At 38.6% G+C, this 22,151-nt stretch overlaps 3 protein-coding genes across 10 annotated transcripts in view; 1 reads left to right on the plus strand and 2 right to left on the minus strand.

Moving 5' to 3' along the window:
• LOC139108127 (uncharacterized) overlaps positions 1-4,846 on the minus strand; it is a 75,413-nt gene extending 70,567 nt beyond the window's left edge. Inside the window, exons 1-2 of the mRNA XM_070666196.1 lie at positions 4,402-4,846; positions 3,964-4,207 (exon numbers count right to left, since the gene is read on the minus strand). The gene's annotated coding sequence lies outside the window, so the exon portion shown is untranslated. The remainder of the gene's footprint in view (positions 1-3,963; positions 4,208-4,401) is intronic.
• A 170-nt stretch (positions 4,847-5,016) lies between these two features.
• Brd7-9 (Bromodomain containing 7/9) lies at positions 5,017-11,636 on the minus strand. 6 transcript variants are annotated; one of them, XR_011546629.1, is made up of 5 exons: positions 10,558-10,766; positions 7,377-9,077; positions 6,467-7,146; positions 6,189-6,306; positions 5,018-6,071 (listed from the first exon to the last, which is right to left on the minus strand). XR_011546629.1 is itself a non-coding variant. In XM_070666363.1 (4 exons), exons 1-3 carry the CDS (start codon positions 10,601-10,603, stop codon positions 6,473-6,475), a joined length of 2,421 nt encoding a protein of 806 aa, XP_070522464.1. In that variant the 5' UTR covers positions 10,604-10,766; the 3' UTR covers positions 5,017-6,306; positions 6,467-6,472. The 6 variants fall into 6 exon arrangements, 5 of the variants coding, with proteins under 5 accessions (XP_070522464.1, XP_070522466.1, XP_070522465.1 ...); XM_070666363.1 differs by having other exon boundaries at positions 5,017-6,306; XM_070666365.1 differs by lacking the exons at positions 5,018-6,071; positions 6,189-6,306; positions 10,558-10,766 and adding exons at positions 9,897-10,010; positions 11,402-11,635 and having other exon boundaries at positions 6,328-7,146.
• Positions 11,637-13,304: 1,668 nt separating this feature from the next.
• Positions 13,305-22,151, plus strand: part of Kcc (solute carrier family 12 member kcc) — a 66,204-nt gene continuing 57,357 nt past the window's right edge. Inside the window, exon 1 of one of the 3 annotated variants that reach the window (XM_070666333.1) lies at positions 13,305-13,724. In XM_070666333.1, the coding sequence (XP_070522434.1) occupies positions 13,655-13,724 (70 nt within the window). In that variant the 5' untranslated portion in view covers positions 13,305-13,654. The remainder of the gene's footprint in view (positions 13,725-22,151) is intronic. The other 2 variants (XM_070666335.1, XM_070666332.1) reach the window with 2 other exon arrangements.

The following is a 22,151-nucleotide window of genomic DNA, read 5'->3' on the forward strand; positions in this document are numbered from 1 at the left end:
AGACCTCACCCCTTACCGCTCCCTCACCGCTCCCACGCCGACGACGTTAAAGATATGTGTTTTAAAGTAAAGTAAAACTAGCTTATGTCGTTACGACTTAATTGGATATTCTCCACTACGATATCGCCAATATTTTAATAAAACCAAACTGATTGATAGCCCTTAATTAACAAGTGGGAAAAGCTAATCGTTTATCACTCCTATTCTTGTCTGCACAAAGTCGCGTAACGAGGCAACGTTTTAATTTATAATTGTATGTACGTACATTTTAAACTTTGTACAAAATAAAATTTATATCAGTTATATCGTTAAACGACGTGTAAAACGTATTAAGTTTAATATTAAAGAGAATCTATGAGATTAGTTAATATCAATTAGTATTCAAATTTTGTATCAAATATTAAATTATTCTGTGCTGTATAAAAATTTCAATAAATATAAATTCTAGTAAAATATCATTCTATTATACATCAGGGTATAATTGAAAATAATACTACTCATTTACTTGTTTCATAAACAAATAATATAATAAAAGCAGGTTTAATATGGAACGGATAGAGTTAGAAATTTATTATATTTTTCCCTGGGCAACGCACAGCACAATCGGCGCGATCCGTCAATTTCAAGCAGGTTTATACACCTGCTGCCTCAGCAAATTTATTGTTGAAACAGCGAGTGTACAGCATCGAATGCTTTAGCTTGTCTACGAGCTTTACCGCCAAAAATTCGCTCGCCCTGTTATTTCACGAAGTGATTTCACGCTCGCAGGATATTTTATCCTATTTCAAATACGAATCTCGAAAAAAGAAAGGAATTCGAAATACATAACGAACATAAAGATAAGCTGACGAGAGCAAATAATATAAAATAAAAAATACAGTGCTATAATAAATAATAGTTCAAATAAAATTATGGCTCTTTTTTTTTTTTTTTTAATTTCTGCAGTGCCATTAATGTTATTTACAAAAGTTGGGTAATGTATCGATTTTTGCGATATTTTAAAGCACGAAGCGGAAGAGCGAATAATCCAATAATTCTAAATTACGCGAAAACCCGTAAAAGATGTTACTCGCGGTAACTACAAGGTGCAAACGAATAAAACTTCGTTCCTGCCGAAGGTGAAATCAAAGCTTTTCGTCGGTCACGTCTCGTTATACGCCACGAACTAGAACGGAGTTACAGTTTCTGTTAAACTTTGAAGCACTAGTTAACTCTCTGATACGAGAGACCGTATGGCGATCCTTAGCCAAGAGAATTTCATATCTTTGATGTGTTCAAGCTATTATCGAAACACATCATTACCATAAAATAATGTTATCTAATATTTACGATTGCGTTACAATTTAACCGTAACATAACGTTAATAAAATGTTAACAAAAAGGAGGTGCGGTTAATAAGAATTTAATTTAATCTTCAATAAAAAAGAATTTAACTTTAATTTATAAAATAAATTTCTCGTCGTTTCTTTTAAGTTTTTTTTATAATTTTATAATTCGCCCACCCAATGTATGGCTTTGCTATCATATCGAACAATTTACTTTAAGAAATTTGTGACTAGTGGATACGTAGATATGTATGTATTTTATTTAGATCTTCGATCTTAGCTCATATCGCACTTTATCTGTTTCTAATTTTAATTAGAACAAAATAAGAAGAGGAATATAAATCTGGAATAAGTGTATTAAGAATTTTCCAATTTCCGTCAAGTTTTAATTAATTTCAAAGAAGAAAGCATCAATAACAATAATTTTTTTAATAATCCTCAATATATTTTATCAAATGTTATATAATTATTCAAAATGTTGAAATGTTAATAATTCTTTCTATACGTTTAAGCGGTTTATAATAGAGAAATAAAATCGAATTGATTCGCATGACGAAATGTAGTTTATACGTTAAATTATTCGTATTTATCAGTGTATTGCGGCGGCGGAAAGTTCTCTGCGCCGTATAACTAATTCATTATTCTCAATTCTCTAATGAGGTTACTCGAAGCAGTTCGTGCGCGATAATGTATAACTAATTTTACTGGAATAAACGTGAAACGCGCGAGAGAAAAGTCTCCACCGTACCCCTTAATTATAATTCTTTCTTAATGAATCACAACTGAGAGCTTGAACACGTCCAATATTGGCGATCAGAAATTTAAGTCCTCAATAATAACACATTGATGAATTAATAAAATAAACCTCTTCACAAAACTGCCGTAACGAAGATTTCAAATACACTTCAGCATTAATTTACTCTATTAACTTAATTTATTCATCGCTGAATTGAAAATTTAACCGAGTATCTCTTCAAAGTTTCAACGTGAGAATATATATATTATAACTTCGTCAAGTTCCGCTTGTCGAAAATTTATGTTACGTGGTAGATTATTTTCGCGGCAGTCTTAATTCGCGAAATTTTTATAACTGAAACTTCTATATATTTTAAACTAAGTAATAAAATTTCTCCGCTAGTCATCAGCTATTCTGCCACGCTGCGGTTTCTCGTGGGGAAAATAAAGTGCCAAATAAAATACGCGATGAAAAAAGGAAAGAAAAAAAAAAAATTATGGCGCTGGAAAGCTGCATGCTTTTCCTCATCAATGTGGAAAAAACGACAATTTCTTCCGTGGGTGCGTCGACAGAGACGTAAAAATATCTCAGGTGCACTTTGCGACTATAATCATCCACATGCGTATGTAAATCGGACTTCATTTTCAACGGACCACGGTATTTGCATGTACGCGTCTACACGCGAAACGCATTTCCGCGTATACCTGTGTCACGTCAGTGAATATATGTAGGGTCGACCGCGAATCGAAGTGATCTTCCGTAATTAAACTATCATAAGGCCTCTTCAACGATAGTGCTCCCCGTTTACATTACGACCAGAAAATGTAAAGCAACTTTAATAAGTAAGATGTAACTCTATTTATTTCTTAAGTACGTTAATGTTAAAATACGATCCGACAGAAATTTTATCATTTTAAAAAAGAAACTTTGTTTATTAAATATATATAATTTTATAAAAATAATATAATTTCAAAAAATATTGCGTCAATAAAAAGCCCAACTAAATTAAATTAATTAATCTTATTTTTTCATGATTAATTCTGAAAAAAATCTGATTCCGTAAAAGCATACAATACTCTAATCCAATGGCAATAATAATGATCGAACGTGATTAATTGGGAAGGTTATCAGGAATTTATGTGTAATATTTTTAATGATTACCTATCGACAATTAAAAAAAAATGTGAGACCGAAACGTGAGCGAACTAAAATAATTCTATCTCGCGTATGTAAAACGACGACCTGCCGTCAGCGTGAAAACCACGCTTGCACACGTCATTTACACATCCACCGCATTTTCGAAATAGCAGCGGAATGTGGCTTAATTAACTTGTCAGCGAGAGCACAGTGTCTACGGTCTGTGCAGACTTCAGACGCTTTTGAAATCCGACATGACAATGTGTATAAGTTATGCGCTTCGCAAGTTATTAACCCAGCGCACATTCATACACGGATACATTTCGAACAATTTGCAACACTTGTTAACTAATGAAATATATAACCACTTGTTAATCAAGTGCACTATTTTTTCTTTTTTAAAAATAATTACGAAAGGTAAACCTAACTCATATACTGCTGCCGTACAGTTAAAAACTGTAAAATATTATGCGAACATCATAGCCGTACAAACAAATCAAATATACGTTTTATATTTTCTTAATTGTTTCATAAACGCTCTAGATTTTTTTTTATCAAATTTATAAATCATAGAATTTCTGATTCATGCGATTATATCTGATCGCATTTGTATAAAATACATTGCGTAACGCGGCGATGTAAAACGGCATGTAAAATACGATTGTCATGAATAATGAATTTCGCAGCTAATAAAATAATAATTTCCACCGGTAATGAAATAATAAATTCCGCAGGTCATAAAATAATACATAATCAATGACTCACCAGTGATTGCTCTGTCGGCGCCGATACTCTGGGGCTGTCTTCTTCCTCTCTCGCGCCTCCGGGTCGTTGCTTCGTGCACGGTCATTATTGCCGCATCATTTCATTTGCGCAAACGTAATTACTCGCTGTACTAATTATCAAGTGGCTGACGTGTGGCGCTTTACACGGCTGGCACTGCGCTGCTGGTTACATACTTCATCGCATCGCGAACGACGAGCCGGGTACATACACATCAATCTACGACCTGCAACGTCAATTAATATAAGGAAAAATTTAACACGGCGAATAGAAACAAAAGTTCGTGATGGCAAGTCGCGCGACCATCTTGGTATGTCGCCGCGACATTGTGCACTGTACGCTGCACATACGCCTTCGCGAACTTCTCACACTCGAAACGACAAGCCGTTTGCATTTTTGTTACAAGAGAAGTATAATTACCTTCGCGAGTTATAATCCGAATGAATGATCCAAGCTGAGTCGGCGGGAAAATCACGGAACGCGGCGCTCGACGATGCGATTGTCACCTTTCGTTCGCGACGAGTGCGGACGTGAATCTTGTAGAAATCTTGAGATATACGTTTCAATCGGGTTATCGACATAAGCGCAGTAAACTCACGCCACAAGATTGTTAATTATTATACAGATTACAGCTGTACTTACGAATAAATGTCGCGACACAGCCGGACTCGATGTCGACCCCGTCCATCTTCTTCGACGTTGCGTTGCAAGTGAATATAACACAAATGTAGCGGCAATTCACATTGAACAATACGCGGGTCGATATGGCAGAATTCAATCGATAAAAATGCGTGATACAATTATTAAATTTTCAAAAGCTGGTGTTTCACATTTTTTAGTATACATATGTACATACGTACAAGTGTATTAATTCTGTAAAAAAAAAAAAAAGAAAAACGGACGAATTTCAATAAATACTGAACAATTAAATTCTTTAAATAAATAAAAAAAAAGAATGTTATTTTTAAATTGTTGAAAATCAAGTTTAAATACAAAAAAAGTAATTATAAATTTGCTCGACGCTGAACTTTATGTAAAGGATGAGGCATGAAATGTTTCACGGTGAATTAATATTCATTGCAATTTTATCTTTGGCAACGGTTACTCGATGTCGGTGTGATAACGCCTCTTTCATAGGAAGTTATTTTTATCATTAAACTCAGTTCAAAGAGCACGTGCCGCAAAGGGCTGCCTGATTTCCAAAAATAAACTCTCGTATTTACGTAATCCCGCTGTCAGGCAGATCCGTACGCGTGACATAAAATTATGGGAAAAACATTACGCACTGCTCGTATACAAACGCACGTAAATGCAACCAATTACAACTGAAACTGATATACAAACGAATTAACACAATTGCTATCACAGAAACGTTTAGTTTTCGTTGCTTTGCTCTTTGTACTTTTGCAAATTCTCGAGTAAAATTAAAATACAATTTCTTTTTGTTCTTAAATAAATCACAACAACAATTATTTCTATTTCAAGCTTAGAAATTAAATTTTATACACTTAAAACTGGTATGCAAAGTCACGGGCTATTTTAAAATATCTTTCCATAGGAGTACCTAAATCCGTGAGTGAAAATTCATGATTGTACCTTAAATTATAATCTCATCGATCCTCGTGAAAGCACTCGGAGTTTCTATACTTCCGGCTGTAATTCCAAAGTTAGAACTTCGAACCTTGCGAATTTACTCTCATATTAATCTCCTTGAAACTTGGAAACGTTCGTAGACTGTGAGTAGCATAGTGTACAACGTATCTCGTAGCATTATCGACTTCAACGAGCGCGCCGTGATTGATTTTATTTTCGATCACACGAGCTAAATTCATCACGAATTGCCGTCCGTCTTCCCATTACGCTTTGGAAAACGGAATGCAGCGATAACGGGCTGTACTTATCAATAATCGATAGCATCATTGTACATTTCCTTTATGCATCTTTTGGTATATAGTGCATACGCGACCAGCATTGTGTTCTGATAATGCGGCGTATAGAGTATCGATATATGTAAATTACATTCCACCGTACGTTACGAGCATTGTATAATAAATGAGCTACTGCACATGGAACAATAGATATAGGTATGCCTAGAAAAACATAAAAGAAAATTTATTTTACAGAACCGCGCAAAAAATATCAATTACTATGTATATTTAAAATTTCTTCTATGTATCTTTTTATATAACAACATAAAACATGATTACCTATTATCATAAGACTAATAGTCTTGTTTAACCATTTCTGTTCCACGTATTACATACATCTTAATTTTTATTTTCATTGTGTTTCTTCCGCACTTTCGTTGAAAAAAATATAATAGAACTAAAACAAAGAGAACAGTGATTAAAATCAGACACAGGATATGATCCAATTTATTAATTGTATATGCGAAAGTAGCGTATCAATAATAAAATGTACAGAATTCTGTATATATTTATAATTAATGTCTATTTATAAATTATATATAACGAGATATTTTTACCCCGCACTAAGATTCAGATAAAATGTCTTCCAGAGTTTTATCGTCATGTAGAGGCGAGTGACCCAGTGTAGGATCGCTCTCCAGGAATTCACGTAATTCTGACTCGAGATCAGCCACACCGGATGGCTCTGTTGCACTCAATAACGACGGTGGCGTCTGACTACTGTGCGTCATACCGATCTGCATCTGAATCGGCGGCGGTGGCTGAGTCGCAGTTACAATACTGATATTCTGATTTTGCTGACTGGTGGGGCTCAGTAGGTTCGAGTTTTGAATCGGTGAGGGAGTCGGCAACAGGTTCGACAGCACCTGATTGTTGCCATTGTTCGGATTTGATAGCAGCGAACTGTCAGCGACTATAGTGGGGTTGTGCGTGATCGGATCGACTTCCATAGGTTCCGGTCCACCCAAGGGTGCTATACCCATTGCCCTACGCAATCCGTCGACCGGCGCGATTCCCGACGGTGGCAGTTTCTTCGCTATATCAGTGAGATTATCCGTGATTTTTTCGGCCAGTATCACCTCTGCATCTGTCGCCTTCGGAACATTGGATAGATGAGCCGGTGGTGGTGCTGACAAACGCTCATGCTGCACTTGCTTCAGGCGACCCAGCATCTGCGACGTGTCATCAAGACGGCTCTGTAGAGTGGCGCGTTCCTCGCTAAATTTAAATTCTTCTTCTGCAAATAAAAAAGAGCATTAAAGTAATCTTGAAATTATTAAATTACAATTGACAACGTAATAAAATAAAATATCAATTTAATACATTTTAAGATAAAAAATAAAATATAAAAAATATATTTAAATAGAACTTAAATTAAATTAGACATATTTATACATATATATATATATTAATTATTAAAAACAATGTTTATTTTTATTATTTAATATAATAAATTTATACAATTACCTAAATTCTCTAAGAAGTTTATATCGATACCGATATCTGACAGTGTCTTCAGCTGATCGATATCAACTTTAACATTATCCATCAACGGAATGTTACGATTTACATCTTGCATAGGCTTCTCCAGTAAATTCTTGATTTTTTCTTCTTCCTCTCTCAATCTTCGCTTTTCTTCAAGGAATTTCTTTGTTTTTCTGTGATCGCCGCCAGTGAGAATATCCAACAGATCGTCAACCATAGTTAACGTATAATCACAGTCCTTGGCGAAATCTAGAATAGATTCAGCGTACTGCACAGCAGTTTCATCGCCGTATGTTTGGTAGACTAAGTCGGTTTCTTCCTTGGTAAGATTTGCAAACGTTGAATCATAGCTTGGCGCATACGAACCAAACGCGCCATAATAAAGAGGTTTCACTGGCTTTGACATGTTTCTTCGATCTTCCCGAAATCCAGCTAAGGATCCGGTACCGTGATTCAATTTTCCTATTAGTTGTCCCAGTGACACAGGTCTCTGGTTTGTTCCAGGAATAATTCCATCCCCAGGAACAATGATTTGTAGACTGGTGGTGCCGTCTTTTTTTTGTCGCAAAAAACCCATCTTTGAGTTCACTCTTTTTAAACTGAGTTTCTCTGCAGCCGCTTTAGCTGCACCTCTAGCCTGTTTTAATATTTCTTCTGGAGTCAAGTCGTCCGGTATCGCCTCAAATTTACCTAAATTAGCCAGTCTTATTTTCCGTTGATTTTCTTTTCTGAGTTCTTCAGCTTCTTCGTTACGTTCTTCCTGCTCGCGTTCTCGCTCTATCTGTTCCTCTGTTGCAGGCGCATCTGGACTATTAAGATCTTCGTTGCCCAATTCAAATCCGAGTTCCTCTTTCGTGATATCGTTCATGTACATTAAAACTGGCCTGAGCTGTCGTAATTTTTCCGGAGTGATCATCTTTAAGCCGACGTGCAATAATTTCTTCGCTGCCTTGTAATAGATAGTATCAGGATGATTATACGTCATGGCGTTATCACACATGAGTTTAAAATCGTCCACGAATTCTTGCAAATTTTGATAATTATTGTCATCTATCTTTTGCTTTATTGTGCTAAAATCCATCGGATTTGTGATTATTTGAGAATAACCAGGCGCAATGCTGTCTGTGACCGGCCAAGCGAAAAATTGCTGTGGATCTCGCTTTTCCATGGACCTCAGCAAGTGCTCCAATAACCTTTGAAGAGGCGTGCGTTCCGCTATTTTTCTGAGGACGCATGTTCTGGGCTCACGGTGAGGTGAGAGAGAACTTACATTACCAGCGCCAATTCTTATTTCGCCACAAGACGGCGGTCTTGGTGGCAGCAATTGATTCTGATTAGTACAAGCTTTTTTAGGTGCAGATTCAACAATATTTTCATCAGCATCGCCAACTGACTCTTGACTCGATTCTTCTCTTCGCCTTTTCTTGTCTTTGTGATGATGTTTGTGCCGTTTGTCTTTCTTTTTCTTCTTCTTCTTGAGCTTTTTATGGCCGACATATCTGTCGTATTCGGTATCTCCTTGGCTGACGGAATAATTGAGACCCAACTGCTGTTGATAATGTTGCGACAGCATCGCAGTCTGACTTGGTGACTCACTACCGTGTTCAGGTGTTCCAGTACTACCACCTACTTTCAAAATTAATTTCAAACTAGGCGGCTTGTCCGTCGTTGTGTACTGACCCTCTGTTAAAGAAAAAAAAAAAAGACAACAACATTAATTATCATTCCGAGTATTAAAAAAATATTTTTAAGCAGCTTACTAAAAATGTTGCTCTAAAAAAGCCATATGTATGATATGTTGTAAATGTGCTACATGCAGCAAAATTAGGAAATCTTGTGGAATGATTATGCAGGATGAGAGTACAAAATAGTACAACACAAAAAAAATATGACATTAGATGATGCATGACACGAGGATACCAAGAGAGAAAAAGAGATGCAAATCGCGGATAAATATAGAATATTAAGGAGACGGGCGAGTGGGAATTGTAAACGATAATGTAAAAATGATTTTATTAACAGGACAGTGCGACTTTGTTTTCACATTCAACAAACTGGAAGCGAGATGGAAGTAGCCCGACTTAAATCAAATAAATCTTAATGTATATATAAAATAATCTCCTATAATTGTTATATCAAATAATTGGTGGGGATATAATCAGGGAGAGCAATCATTAAAATTGAAGATGCCTCGCTAAGAGGCCAAGCGAAGCATGTGTGGCTTTTAGTGCCACGAATACATAACAGCCAAAGGAATTACACGATTGAAGTGCAACAGGCTTGTCTGTGTGTATATCTGAATATATATACCTTGTGCCTTATGTATACTACTTCGTTGTGACAGGGAGAACAACTCTCAGGGCAAAAATCTTGTTGCACTTCAACATATTCAACAGATAAAAAAAAATGAAAGGGTTTGGGGGGGGGCATTTGATAATTCTCGAAGCATAGCTAGCTTCTGTCGTGCAACCAGTCCATTGTCCGTTGCTACTCGTCACTTACTTCCACGTCACGCCTGTTGCTGTGTGGAACGCTCGGTTTATACTTTCGAATCCACCTCACTTCTACTCCAACCTCACTCTCAGTTTGTCCTTGGTGAAAACGAAGTCAAAATTCCTGTGCATTATTAAACTATGAGTATGAGAAGGATCCCAATGAAAATTACAGGAAAGCGCGGAGCATTTCGTGAGTTGAGAAACAAGTAAATCTGTCGTTCTCTTAAGGCATTCTCATCTTTTCATTCAAATCCTTTTTTTTTTTTTTTTATCATGATTGACATACAAGTACACAGTTTGGCTTGATGTGATGTAATGATATTGCAGTAACAGAATATTCTTATAAATCTAATTTATCGCGCTTTATTCTTTCACGAAGGAGTGCTCTAGAGATGTGCTCTACAGAGTGGGCCTTCCTCGTCCACGAGGGTGAGTCGTTTCGACATGGGTTCGCCACTGTGTCGCTGTGACAGACTTCGTTCCGTCCAGACGGTAGGTGAACAGTTGGGTGGATAATTTCGTTGAATAACAATCGACGAACGGTAGAAAGAGGAGGAGACCTCAAAGCGACGAGCTCAAGGAGAGAGAACGTTCGCGAAATCCCGGGAACGCGAGCTACAACTGGAGGAAAACCTCGAGGGGAAAATTCGCGGCGGTCCGTTTCTCACCTTCGTGCCTCTCGCGCTTGTGTTTTTTGTGCTTCTTCGAGCCCATGTCTCGCGGCGTCTCGGCCACGGTCGCGAGTAAAACCAGCTATCGCCTTCTACGTGAGCTTCTGCAACGGCTTCCGAGAGTGCCGCACTCCGATGCGTACACAGAAAACACGGCGGCGGCCATTGGTGGTGGCACGTTCGTCAATTTCGCCGTTCCGCGCGCTCGGAACTCTCGGAAGGCTCGGAACGCTCCGATTCCAAGTTCGCCGGGTGACAAAATGGTCGTGTTTCGAGCGCGCAATTCGGATGCGATGCTCGCAATATCGTCGCGTCTCCGTGAGCTCGTGTCGCGTGAGAAGCGTCGTCACTCGGTGCCGAAAGTGACGACGTACGTTCAAGCAAGCATTAAACGTACGAGTGCGACCCCGACGAGGCGAACAACGAAGGTACACCCTCGAGCAGATACCCGGTGACTCGAGTCCGAGAAAGAGAGAGAGAGATAGACGGAAAAGCAAGAGAGGAACAAGGACAGAGAACTCCAACGTACGTATGCACGCGTTACGCGTCGAATTTCACGTTGACGGGATTTTCGCTTTCAGGTCCGGCGTCGCGGGGTACGCGGCGTGTCTTCGACGCCGTGCGCGAGAACGTCGGGAACGGATTAAACCCGGTCGAGTGCGTCGGGCGAAAGTTACTTCTCGTTTGTTTCGAAACATGGCGGCCGTTACGCGTTTACGTGCCGCCCGTCCGGTCCGTGAGACTGCATCGCGGGCGGTTGGGAAAAATCCTCCCTAACCTACAAAAGGCGGCTTCGTCGCGGCCGGCGAAACGACGCCACCAGGACGCCCCGGATACTCACCTGCGCCGGTTAGCGCCTGCACAGCACGTAGACGACGTCGGTCGGGGTCCACCCAGCGGTCGCCAGCGACTCACCTCGCGCGACTCGGCGACGCGATTAAAGGGACGGCTATCAGCTGTTTCGCGCTTGAAACGCCGGCGGACGGAGCAGGGAGGAAAGAAGACAACTAGAGAGCGAAAGAGAGACGGGGAAACGCCGCTCGCGTTCCTGTGGGTTGCGGCCGGCAGGAGGAGAAGAAAAAAAAAAAAAGGAAGGCCGGGAGACGAGACAAAGGGAGAGGAGCGGCCACCGCTCTCTCGCCGCCGCTTCTTCGTCCTCGGACGCGCTTCGACTGACTCGCGCCCTTCCGCGAAATCCCACTGCGAGCGTGAGATGATAAACGCCGAGATGGACAGACGCGCCGGAATAATGCGAGTCGGTAAAAATATTTCGCTCCCCTTCCGTTCCTTCCCCACTCCTCCGGCCACCTTTGACGTGGTAAGTGATTTTAGATTCTTATCCCCTCGTTGAAAGGAGAGTAGAATAAAACGGCACCGGATCTGATTATCGAGCGCGTCCGCGAGCTAGTTCTCCCCGAGACAAAGCGAGGAAACGTCATTATTTCGACGCGACGAACGGCGGGGCACGCGGAATGCATCGGACAACGCGGAAGGTATTCGCTTTTCGAAGTCTAGACAAGGAGAGCAGGAGAGCTTGAATAATCGATAACATTCTTACGCGACATACGTCGCGCGGACGGACAAAGCCCGTGGCGATTTTTCTAGGAGGGAAAAAAAATCGTTTCGCGCGACGCAACATTTTTTTTTCTTTTTTTTTTATTTTTTTTTATTTCGACGTTGAAACGAGCGACGGCACCGCTGCCGGGAAAGCAGCTATTTTATGACTTAGGCGAGAATCACGACGCAGAGTTACGAGTCCGCTTGCTACGTCACTGCACCCCCACGCCCGCGTTGGGTGGTTAAGGGACCGACGAAAGGGCGAGCCGATATCACGATCGCGAGAACGAGCACGTCGAAGTTCACGTACGACTTTCGACTCTTTCGATGCGCGAGATACATTGCGACGGTGAGCGTACTTTGTCTTCGTCGGGCATTGAATAAGAATGAAATCATTCGCGCTGGCCGCAGTCCACTTAATGCCACCAGGCGTTCTCCTTCTCTCTTTCTTTGCCGAAAGAAAGGAGGCGAAGTGCGCCGCGCAGCGTTTGCGGCATTAAGCGAATTGTAGCCGTTGCATCAATTGCGTCTCTCGCTGGAAAAGTCCCTGTCTTGAATTCAATACTCGCAACCCGATCGCTTGGCTAGTTTCTTTCAACGCTCACCTTGTTCCTTTTGTTCTCTTTTCTGGTTTACTGTTCGTCCCTTTTCGTGCCTGTTGTTCAGAAAACCCGTATCTCATCTCTTTTAAAGTCCTCATAACTTTACATAAGACTCGAGCATTAACTATACGTTAAAGTGAAACGATTTATTCGACTCCTATTTTTTTTTTTTTTTTTTTTTTTTTAAATTAAAAAAAATTAATTTTTTTATTGAATCGTATTGTTACGCGTTCGGCCTCTTTTCTAATTAATTTTCCTTTCCTTGGAGCCTGTTTGTCTATCTTTCTCCTCGAATTGTGTTCACGTTCATAGAAATATACGCTTCATCATTCCGGTACGAATAAGATATTTTATTTCAAGCGGCGCAACACGACAGTGGCTCATTTCATCCTCGCTGCTCGACGGATATTAAACAAGGAAACAATTTACCGTGTGTCAGTTGAAATGATTCAATCGAGGTGCTGGAAAATTCCCTAACAATCAACGTCCACTCGAAGAGAGAGCGAATAAACAAACAGGCTCGACCGTTTCTTTTCCCAGGACAACAGACTCTCTTTTTTTTTTTTTTTTTCCCTCCTCGTCCGCTATTTCTCTCTCCTTTCCGCGAACGTCGCTGCTATTCCAGTCCAGTGCCCTTACCCCCACTCCTGTCGCGCCGTCTCGCGTGAAGATAACACCGGGCCGGTCTCGCTGCGGCGGAGTTCCTTCGCCGGTGACGCGCACGCCGCACAGTCGCTTTCCGAAACCTTACGTCGGCGAATGGGGAGTACGCACGCGAGTGAACGCGCGCGAAGGTGCCGAATTCGTTTGTATCGTGCGTCGTTATCAGTGTCGGGAGTGACACGGAGGACGAGCTCTTCGACAGTTTCCACACCACCCTCGTGTCTTGGCAGCGGGGACACTAGCAACAACGGCCGGCACGCAGACGGACGGGCATGGAGAGGTTCCGGGTGACGCCGGCGAGCAACGCCGCGAGCTACAGTCGGCAGTCGGTGCACGATTACGGTAAGCCTCCATTTGCTTATTTTTACGGGATATTTCGCGTGGAAAAAAAAAATAAATATATAATGCACGCCGGTGGAATTTTCGCGCCCGACCTTCGCTCGCGTCGAGAAAAGGGGAAAAAGGAGGCGTCCACGTGCTCCTTGTAGAAGACGCGTGCGCGCGCGCGAGCTGCATGTATGTTTTACGCCGCCCGCCGTTGCACACGAGACATAAAAATGCATGCAACCCACCATGTTGCGCGCTTGCGGCCGCTCACAGCTGGCTTGGTTCGCGTCGCTTTCGGTGCCTCGACAACACGGCGCATGTTTGTCCGCGGGTCGAAACCCAGAGCCATGCGATGTTCTTTTTTTTTCTTCCTTTTGTTTTTCCACTTAGTGTTCGGTTTGGAATAGAAAATAGAAGCGGCACTTTCGCGAAGACGAAGCTCTCGGTGTACCGGGACGCAAGTTCCGTATTTTTTTTTTCTCTTTTTTTTTTTCTTTTTTGTATCGGAGCTACTTTTCGGAGAAACTTGAACACGATTAGATATAAATATTTGAATAACGAGTAGTTCCCTGCGAAACAATGCACTTTGATAAGGCTCGGGAAGCGGAGAATGTTTTTCCGGAAGGCTTCAGAAATATGTCGCAACCGGGCTTACGAATCACAGTAGAAAGGAATCGTTGCACGTTGCTGCAAAAACACTTGGTTGAACAATAGATATAATTATATAACTACAAAGCTGATCAATCGTGACTCGCTTGCAAAAACTGTTCTGAATAACGTTGACCTTGTCATATGAATTTGCATAACCATAAACAATTGTACTTGATGTAAATTATTTTTGTTTGCATTCTAAAATACATACGTATACAATACGTACAATTGTATTATAATGCAAGATACGTACGAGATGTAAAAATGCATAGAACGTCGTGGCAATTTGTAGTTTCAAAGTTTAAAAAATATTTTTTTTGCATAATTATTTAAAATGCATCACAGTTTTTTTTTTTTTTTTTTTCTTAATTCAGGATTCTTTAAAGTTTCTTTTAGAGTGTTTTATTTAAAAAAATTTTAATTATTTTAAGGGGAAAATTATGAGAGAACGTGTTATCAGAATTATATCTAGATTAGCTACGTGCATCCCAATCAATAAATGTTGCAGTCGGTAATACAAGTAGCTGAACATGTTGTAAAGAATATTTTTCAAAAGACAATTTACGTACGTTTTATCGAACGCTTTTGAGCAATCTTAAAAATGTCTAGAATGTCTGTTTTACAAAAACTTTAAGTGGTACTAAAAGCAATAATTTTGAAAATTTTTTTCAATAACCTGAGAACTTTTTACAATAAGTAATGGCCTATCGCCAGCCGATAGCTTATCATCGTCGCGTATTCACATTTTTTCTCGTGCCGGGCGAGAATTCAAAAGTTGTTCAACTCTTTGAGTGAACAGAATAATGTAAAATGCTTAAAGGGTAATGCCTTATCAAAAGAGACTTACATTCCAAAGCCGATTTATGTTACGGCGGAGATTAATAATGATCATATTACAAGCTCGAAGTAACTGCAATCAATAAAGAATGTTTCGTAAGCGGTAACAGTACGTCAAATTTGAGGAAGATATATAGTCCTCGACGAATTCAGAAAAGCAGCTAAGGATGTATTTTTGTCAAGCAAAATTATTTCACGACTTTATTTCGCGGAATAAAAAGAAAAAAATGTTTTTACATATATAAATTGGAAACTTTTTGTAACCAGACAAACTTAATCAGTCTGCGTATCTCTCATTAACATATATTTTGCGTAAACTTTAATTTAATGTAGGCTTATTTTTATCTATCATTTTGATAAATCGTTACACGTGTTTAAATTTAATAAGTTAAACTTGTATAAAAATCTATATGCGAGATGCAAAAAAAAAAAACGTTTGCACGTTAAAAATTTTTTTTTTGTCACTCTCAAATTGCATCGCGAAGTTCTATTTTTATCGAGAAGTCATCGTTTAAAAAATATTAATAAATGACACTTTAGCATTGTCGAGACTTCCGTCTAATAACGTGACTTTTAGATTTCATTGGCGGATCGGCCATCGGCATAAATTAATGATCAGCAACACAAAGTGGCACTGACATTTTAATTGAAGCTACACATTGTTATTCCTTCTTTGTTTTTTTTTTTTAGTTATACAAGATTCATAAGGAATATAAGGAATAATTAACGATAAACTAATTGAAAGGCAAGCTTTATTATTTCACGTTAAAATTATTAATTCGATTATTGATCCTCAATGAGTTTAATTATTATTTATACTTATCTCGCGATAGACACGAGATGTTTCGTAAGATATTTTTTGTGAGAGATTTTTAAATATTGGTTTTTCTCTCACGACAGCGAAAGGAGAAAGGCTGATGTAGTGTATCAGTTATTCGGTTACATCACGCGCGCATTTGTATCGAGAAAACCGCGTTCGTTCTTGCGGATTATTCGACATAGCGAAGCGCAGCGAACTGCAATGAGATAAACGCCCGTCACGTTATGTCGCCAGCAAAATCGTTCGAATCAATGTTGTGCACCGGCACGTTAGACGGTAATTATCGCCGTGGCAATGACCGAAATTATTATTAGATGCGGTAACGTTCGAAGACATTAGTTAGATTTTTATTTAAAATTAATGACAAAGTCAGAAATTTTTTTTTCTTTTTTATTTGTATCGTCTTGTTTTTAACATCGCGATATTATTTCTATAAAAGTTTTTAATTTATTTTATTCTTGAAACGTCTTCATTAAATTAATTAGTTTAATGTAACATTTTACTGAGATTAATTGTTTAATTAAAAATTAATTAAGAGTGATTTAATAAAGTAAAATTTTAGGAAAGATAATTTGTTAAAATATTTTTATAATTTTTCCACGGTTATTTTTTTTTGGGTTTGTTTTTTTTTTAATTATTTAATGCCGAAATAGTAATTTTGAAATGTATGTTTAAAAAGTAATTATATCAAGACATATATCTAAATTTATAGGTTCGACTCATGCAATGAAATCTTATCGTTTCACACACGATAGTTAGAACTGATATCAATATTTAGCGTTCAGTCACTGTTTGCTCGTTTTACTTTTTTATCAACGATGATGATTCACAAAAGTTTTGAAATCCTTGTAGATTTACAATTTTTTAAAATGATATTGATGACGGTATGGCATTTTTTTTTTCTAATTAAAAAAAACAATTTTCCAGGTTTTATAATTATATTTTACAATAATCTTATCTTAGTGTTTTATTTTTTTTTTTTAAACATCAACATATATTTTTTGTATGCACTGTAAATTAGATTTTCAATATGTGTCAGTGAATCATTCGAGTCATGGAAGTCTCGTCCAGAAGGTCGAAACGCGATCCAGGATTAGAATATCCGCGATCTGCATTTCGCCTACGCTGCGCGATTATGCGCGTCAGAGCTCGTTTCTCCGTAAAGATCGTTTAATTTGGCACGCGATAAACACTCTCAGGAAGAAGACTGCGCGTTGCTCGACATTTCGTGACTGCAGCTGCAGCCGCAGTGGCGCGTCTTGAATAAGTATGCAGTAATAAAATTTGATCGATTTCACGAATTTAATTCAAATTGATACCGACGAAGGTGTAAATTTAATTAAAAAGAAAAAAAAAATTCTGACTTTGACTGGTAACCTTCGCTAGAGAAACTTTAGCTTTAGAAAGATTAAATTCGAAAAAAGTCTTGACAAGACGCGACAGGATCCCCTCGAAGGGAATAAGGGAGAATATGCAGCTGTTCTGTCGATTATAAAAGTAGAATTAATAATGATTGAAGTAGAATTGACAATTCCGTAACTTCATCCAGCGATCGTATCACTTTTGCGATATTACAAAAAACGTAAAAAATATATTTCTTCTACCTGTCTTTATTTACTTTTATTTACTTTAATTACTGCTACTCCGTCTTCGTTTTCTGATTACGTGCTTGGTGTTAAACGCGACCGATATTCTTGCTCTGCATTGACATTGAAACCGATTTTCATATTAGGAAAATGAAACCGCATCAGCTGGCTATGTTTAGCGCGAAATGTGCAATGAAAATAGTTGCATATATGTATGTCGGGCGTGCACACGTGTGCACACGGTTACGTACAAGGAAATTTATCACGTGAATGTCACGTAAAGCACGTGGCGCCCTCGAGTAATCAAAGCCAGAGGATGCGACTAGTTAGGAACTTTCTTACCCGCTCACCCACCCTTGCAAGGGGAAACTGGAGGATGGTTTTTGCACGGAAAATATTACAAGTCTTTAAAAACTTTTTTTTAAAATTTTTTATTTTAACTTTTAAATAATTTTTTGTATTTAAAATAATTACAATGTATTACGGTATAATTTCTTTAGGGACGTAAGGGAATAAGACTAATTTTTTTTTTGTTTAATAATTAGATTGCTTGATTGCAAAAAAAATAACGGAGGTACGGTCAATATACTTATATACGAAAAGCAATGTTCGTATCTTTTTTAAATAGTATAATTTCGTGAAATATACACAAAAGACGTCAGAGTGACTCCGAGTGTCGCAAAGGACACGTGCTCCCATATATATAAAATGATACTGTCACTTCTATATTATGTATAACCCGACATCTCGCTATTCTGGCGCAGTGTCAGAAGGCGAAATGCTCTGAATGCGCTCTCGCTGAAATTATGCTAAACACCCGTTCGTCCCGTCAGCGTAAGTGACGTGAGAAAAAACACAAATCAGATCCGGCATCCGTAAATCAAGCGTGTAAATAAGAAAACTTCGATCTGCATTCGCGAACTATATATCTCTCTCTCTCTCGCATAGATTTTCTGCGTTATCCTCATTGAATATTTCCGATATTTCCGCGGCTCGAACGTGAGGGGGACGGTTTTGAAATTCTAATGTTCGTGGCGCGCGGAAAGAGTCATCGCCGCGAGTTGTAACGCGCCGATTTTTACGTAACGCGGGACAGCTTTAAGCGGACAATACTGGTTTGATCTCGCAGCCAATTCCACGGTATATTCCCGTACCACGAAAAGCGGCGGGCTTTCATTCATGATCTTCTCGTTTTGACATAACGCGAGGCGCATTTCGACGCGAAGAATGCGCGCCGCGGCATCTCCGGCGAGAGAGAACGAGGACCCCGCATGTCAATTGACATTTATTCCGAGCGATACGTCATGAATTCCCCGTCACAATGCACAATAGACGAGGCTGGTGAAAGAAAAGAAAGAGAGAGGTAAAACGGAAAAGGAGATAGGAATCAACAGCGTTTATTCAGCACGCCGTCTAAAAATATATTAACGCATTAAACGCTACACGAGTTTCGGCACGAACGTCAAAGCTCAATTAAGGACCGCGTTTTTCATTGCCATGTTACAAGCAAATAAAACTCCAGACAATTACAGTTGTTATCTTGTTCATTCGGCTCGTTTTTTTTTTTTTTTTTTTACGCTACAATTTCAGCGGTTATTAAGTATTTAAGTATTTTTATTCACGATCAGCAACATAAATGATTTATATTTTATACAAACGTTATAATTTTAATTATCGATTTCTGAAATTATACTTTATATCGTATAGAATTTCATTAAAGCGTATCGGTATATAAAAATAAAAATTTCGATTCTTAAAAATAAGTGTGAAATTTCCGTAACAATAAAGTTAAACGGAGGAATTTCAGTCGGGATTAAAGGGGTTAAAATGTCATAATACGCTGCGTCGGACAAGCGGAATTGGAAGCAAAAAATCCAGCTGGCGATTAAATCATTTTGACGATACGTCTGTCGGACAGTTATAAAGCGATGCGAGAGCTTTAACTGACTTGTCGTCGCGCGTGTGGAAACAATAACTCCGTAATTAGGCCAATAATAAAATAATCGTTAGAGACTTGGAGAACTGCATGCGTACATGTGTATATGTTTCCCCGCCTCTCTTTTCTTTTCTCTCTCTCTCTCTTTCACGTCGCATTTTGCACTCAAGCCTGTGCATTTAAACGCGGAAGATGTCAACCTCATTGGCGAGAAATACACGGCTTATGTAATCGCGGTTGAACCTCGTTAAAAATTTCGAATTTAGAATCTCTGAGAAACCTACGAAGGTCGAGAAAGCGTTGGCAGCGCAACAATCGCGCGTTATATAAATTTTTATTTATAATTAATATTTAGATGTACCGTTCTTTTATATTTTTTTTGTCTTAGAGGTTCTGTTCTTGTAACACAGTTATTAATTTAGGTGTTGTAAAATATCGGAAGTAGAGGGTAATATAAGGATAGGTCGAAGGTTGAAATTTGTTGGCGCATTCGAAACAGTTCTGGCCTTTCCGGCTTCCGACAGTCGATACGGTGCCGACGATTTATCAGATACAGAGTGCTCTAGTATCGCTGATTCCTATCGACAAAAGCCTTGGGAAGCTAGCCATTATGCACAGGGTGATTCCTAGCTACTTGACAAAAATAGTTCCTGTACTTTTTCTCTAAAATACTAATTCAAATGATTAAAGCACAGTTGCGTGTAAAAATAAAAAAATCGGGATTTTAGTACGATTAGCATCTCTTTAATATTTTTTAAAAATATAAATTACATATAAATTATTTTAATTAAGAATGAACGTCTTATAATTATGAAAAATAGAACGCAGAAGGTTAACATTCTTTTTCTTTTGACGTTAATTCTCGTCGAAAAATATGTTTTTGATGAAAAATGGAAAGGCTGTAGCTCTCGGTGCGTCGAGTGAACAAAAAATTGCAGTATTTAAAAACTAGGATTTAGATAAAAGGGACGAAGGTTTTTGCGAAAAGAAGATGCTGACGTTGTCGTCTGGTTTAAGCTCCACCCTGTGGCACGGAATCGGTCGATGAAACCCTGTGAACCCCGCCTTAAACTCTATCACCGATAGAAATGTATTATGCAATGCACGCGCATTCACTACCGGCTTGCTCTTAAGTTGGACTTTAATGCTTTGTACTCCTCGCAGTCCTAGAGCACGATATCATTCCGCGAAACGACGTAAGTGCCTTTTGACATTAAATATTTTAATCGTAGGCGATTCCATCCCTCTCTCGCATTTACGGGACACGATTGTGGTCTTCTATATCCGTCCACTCGGGAGAATGCATCCCTCGGCTATATTCCGCCGCTATTAACAGCACGCGGGAGTACCGCGTATTTGTTAACAAATAAATTTGCATCGAAACACTGCGTTTCTCTCGATTTCTATATTATTAAAGGTAATTTGAGCGAGAAAGATAAACAGAAATTTATTCACGGATTTGTTCGCGCTAAACTTAGCGATGAGAAAAATTAAAAAAAATGCGATTAGTACTTTTTTTTTTTTTCCAGTAGACGCTATTTTTATTTTTTCGCAGACACGCAGAAATAATATTTTCTAAAAAAATAATTTTAATACCTGCATCTCTTGTCGCGTACGCGACACGAGTAGCCTCGCCGTAGCCTTGATACCAGCGAGATTACAAGGCGCTTCATTTACGAACGGGGATGCGAGTGGTTTGTGCGGTTCGTCCGCGAGATGCACCTATCCTGGACATCATACGTTGATCCCTTTTGATTGTCGAGATTACAGGACGATGTTGTTTGCGCCAGTGCTTTATACGTGACACTTTATGTTTATCAAGAAGCGTCGATGCACGGAATCAGCTCGCGGATCAAACGCGCGGTTTCATTGCGGAGCGATGCAACTTGTTCGCGGATCAAACATCGCGCCGAAAGGATTTGCAGCACGTCTATGATTTATCTGTTTGCAACAAGATTGCAATAAGCAGTCTTACCGGTTTGTCCTTTGACTATAAAATTGAACAAAATCTAAATAAAAAAAAAATATTTTTTAATTTTCTTTTACGTTTCAGTCAAATTCTTTTTTTTTTTTTTTTATTATTTGCTATTACGTCTTATGAAAATGAAGTAATAACTGTCGAGCGAGAAAATTATTTGTGTTTTTTATTCAATTAACGACAGCTATTGCACCGTGCGATAAATAATTGCGCTTTTGGCAATATAATTCGACGCAGTTCCAGATTAAATATTTATCGTGTTATACGTGCATTATTGTGCAAATATCGTTTAATCATTGCGTTCATCCAATATCTTTTAATTCGTTTCTGCCTACCGAGTTCGTAGTAAAATAAATATTGGCACTGCCGATGCCAGAATAATCCAATTTCAACTTCACCTTCTTCGATCCGTCGAGTAAAATACTTTAAGTCGGGTTTACACATCTTGTTGTAATGATTTTTTTTTTTTCTCAGGTTTTGAAGTGAGAGAAAGAAAAATAATCTGATAATTAAATATCCAAGCACATCTTCTAAGCGCGTAATATATTAATTCAAATGTTTGTTCTGTAGAAGATAAATCAAACTTATAATTAGCGTCATGTAATTTATAAATATTTTAGTATAACTTTTTTAG

Source organism: Cardiocondyla obscurior, linkage group LG14 (genome assembly GCF_019399895.1).
Source record: "Cardiocondyla obscurior isolate alpha-2009 linkage group LG14, Cobs3.1, whole genome shotgun sequence".
NCBI lineage: Eukaryota > Metazoa > Arthropoda > Insecta > Hymenoptera > Formicidae > Cardiocondyla > Cardiocondyla obscurior.

Bases quoted from the DNA above. Each gene is read 5' to 3' on its own strand.
- Brd7-9 (XM_070666363.1), bottom strand. From the start codon at position 10,603: ATGGGCTCGAAGAAGCACAAAAAACACAAGCGCGAGAGGCACGAAG. The intron at 9,078-10,557 runs GTGAGAAACGGA...TTTCTTTAACAG, and splicing joins CAAGCGCGAGAGGCACGAAG to AGGGTCAGTACACAACGACG. The intron at 7,147-7,376 runs GTAATTGTATAA...TTTTATTTGCAG, and splicing joins AAACTTCTTAGAGAATTTAG to AAGAAGAATTTAAATTTAGC.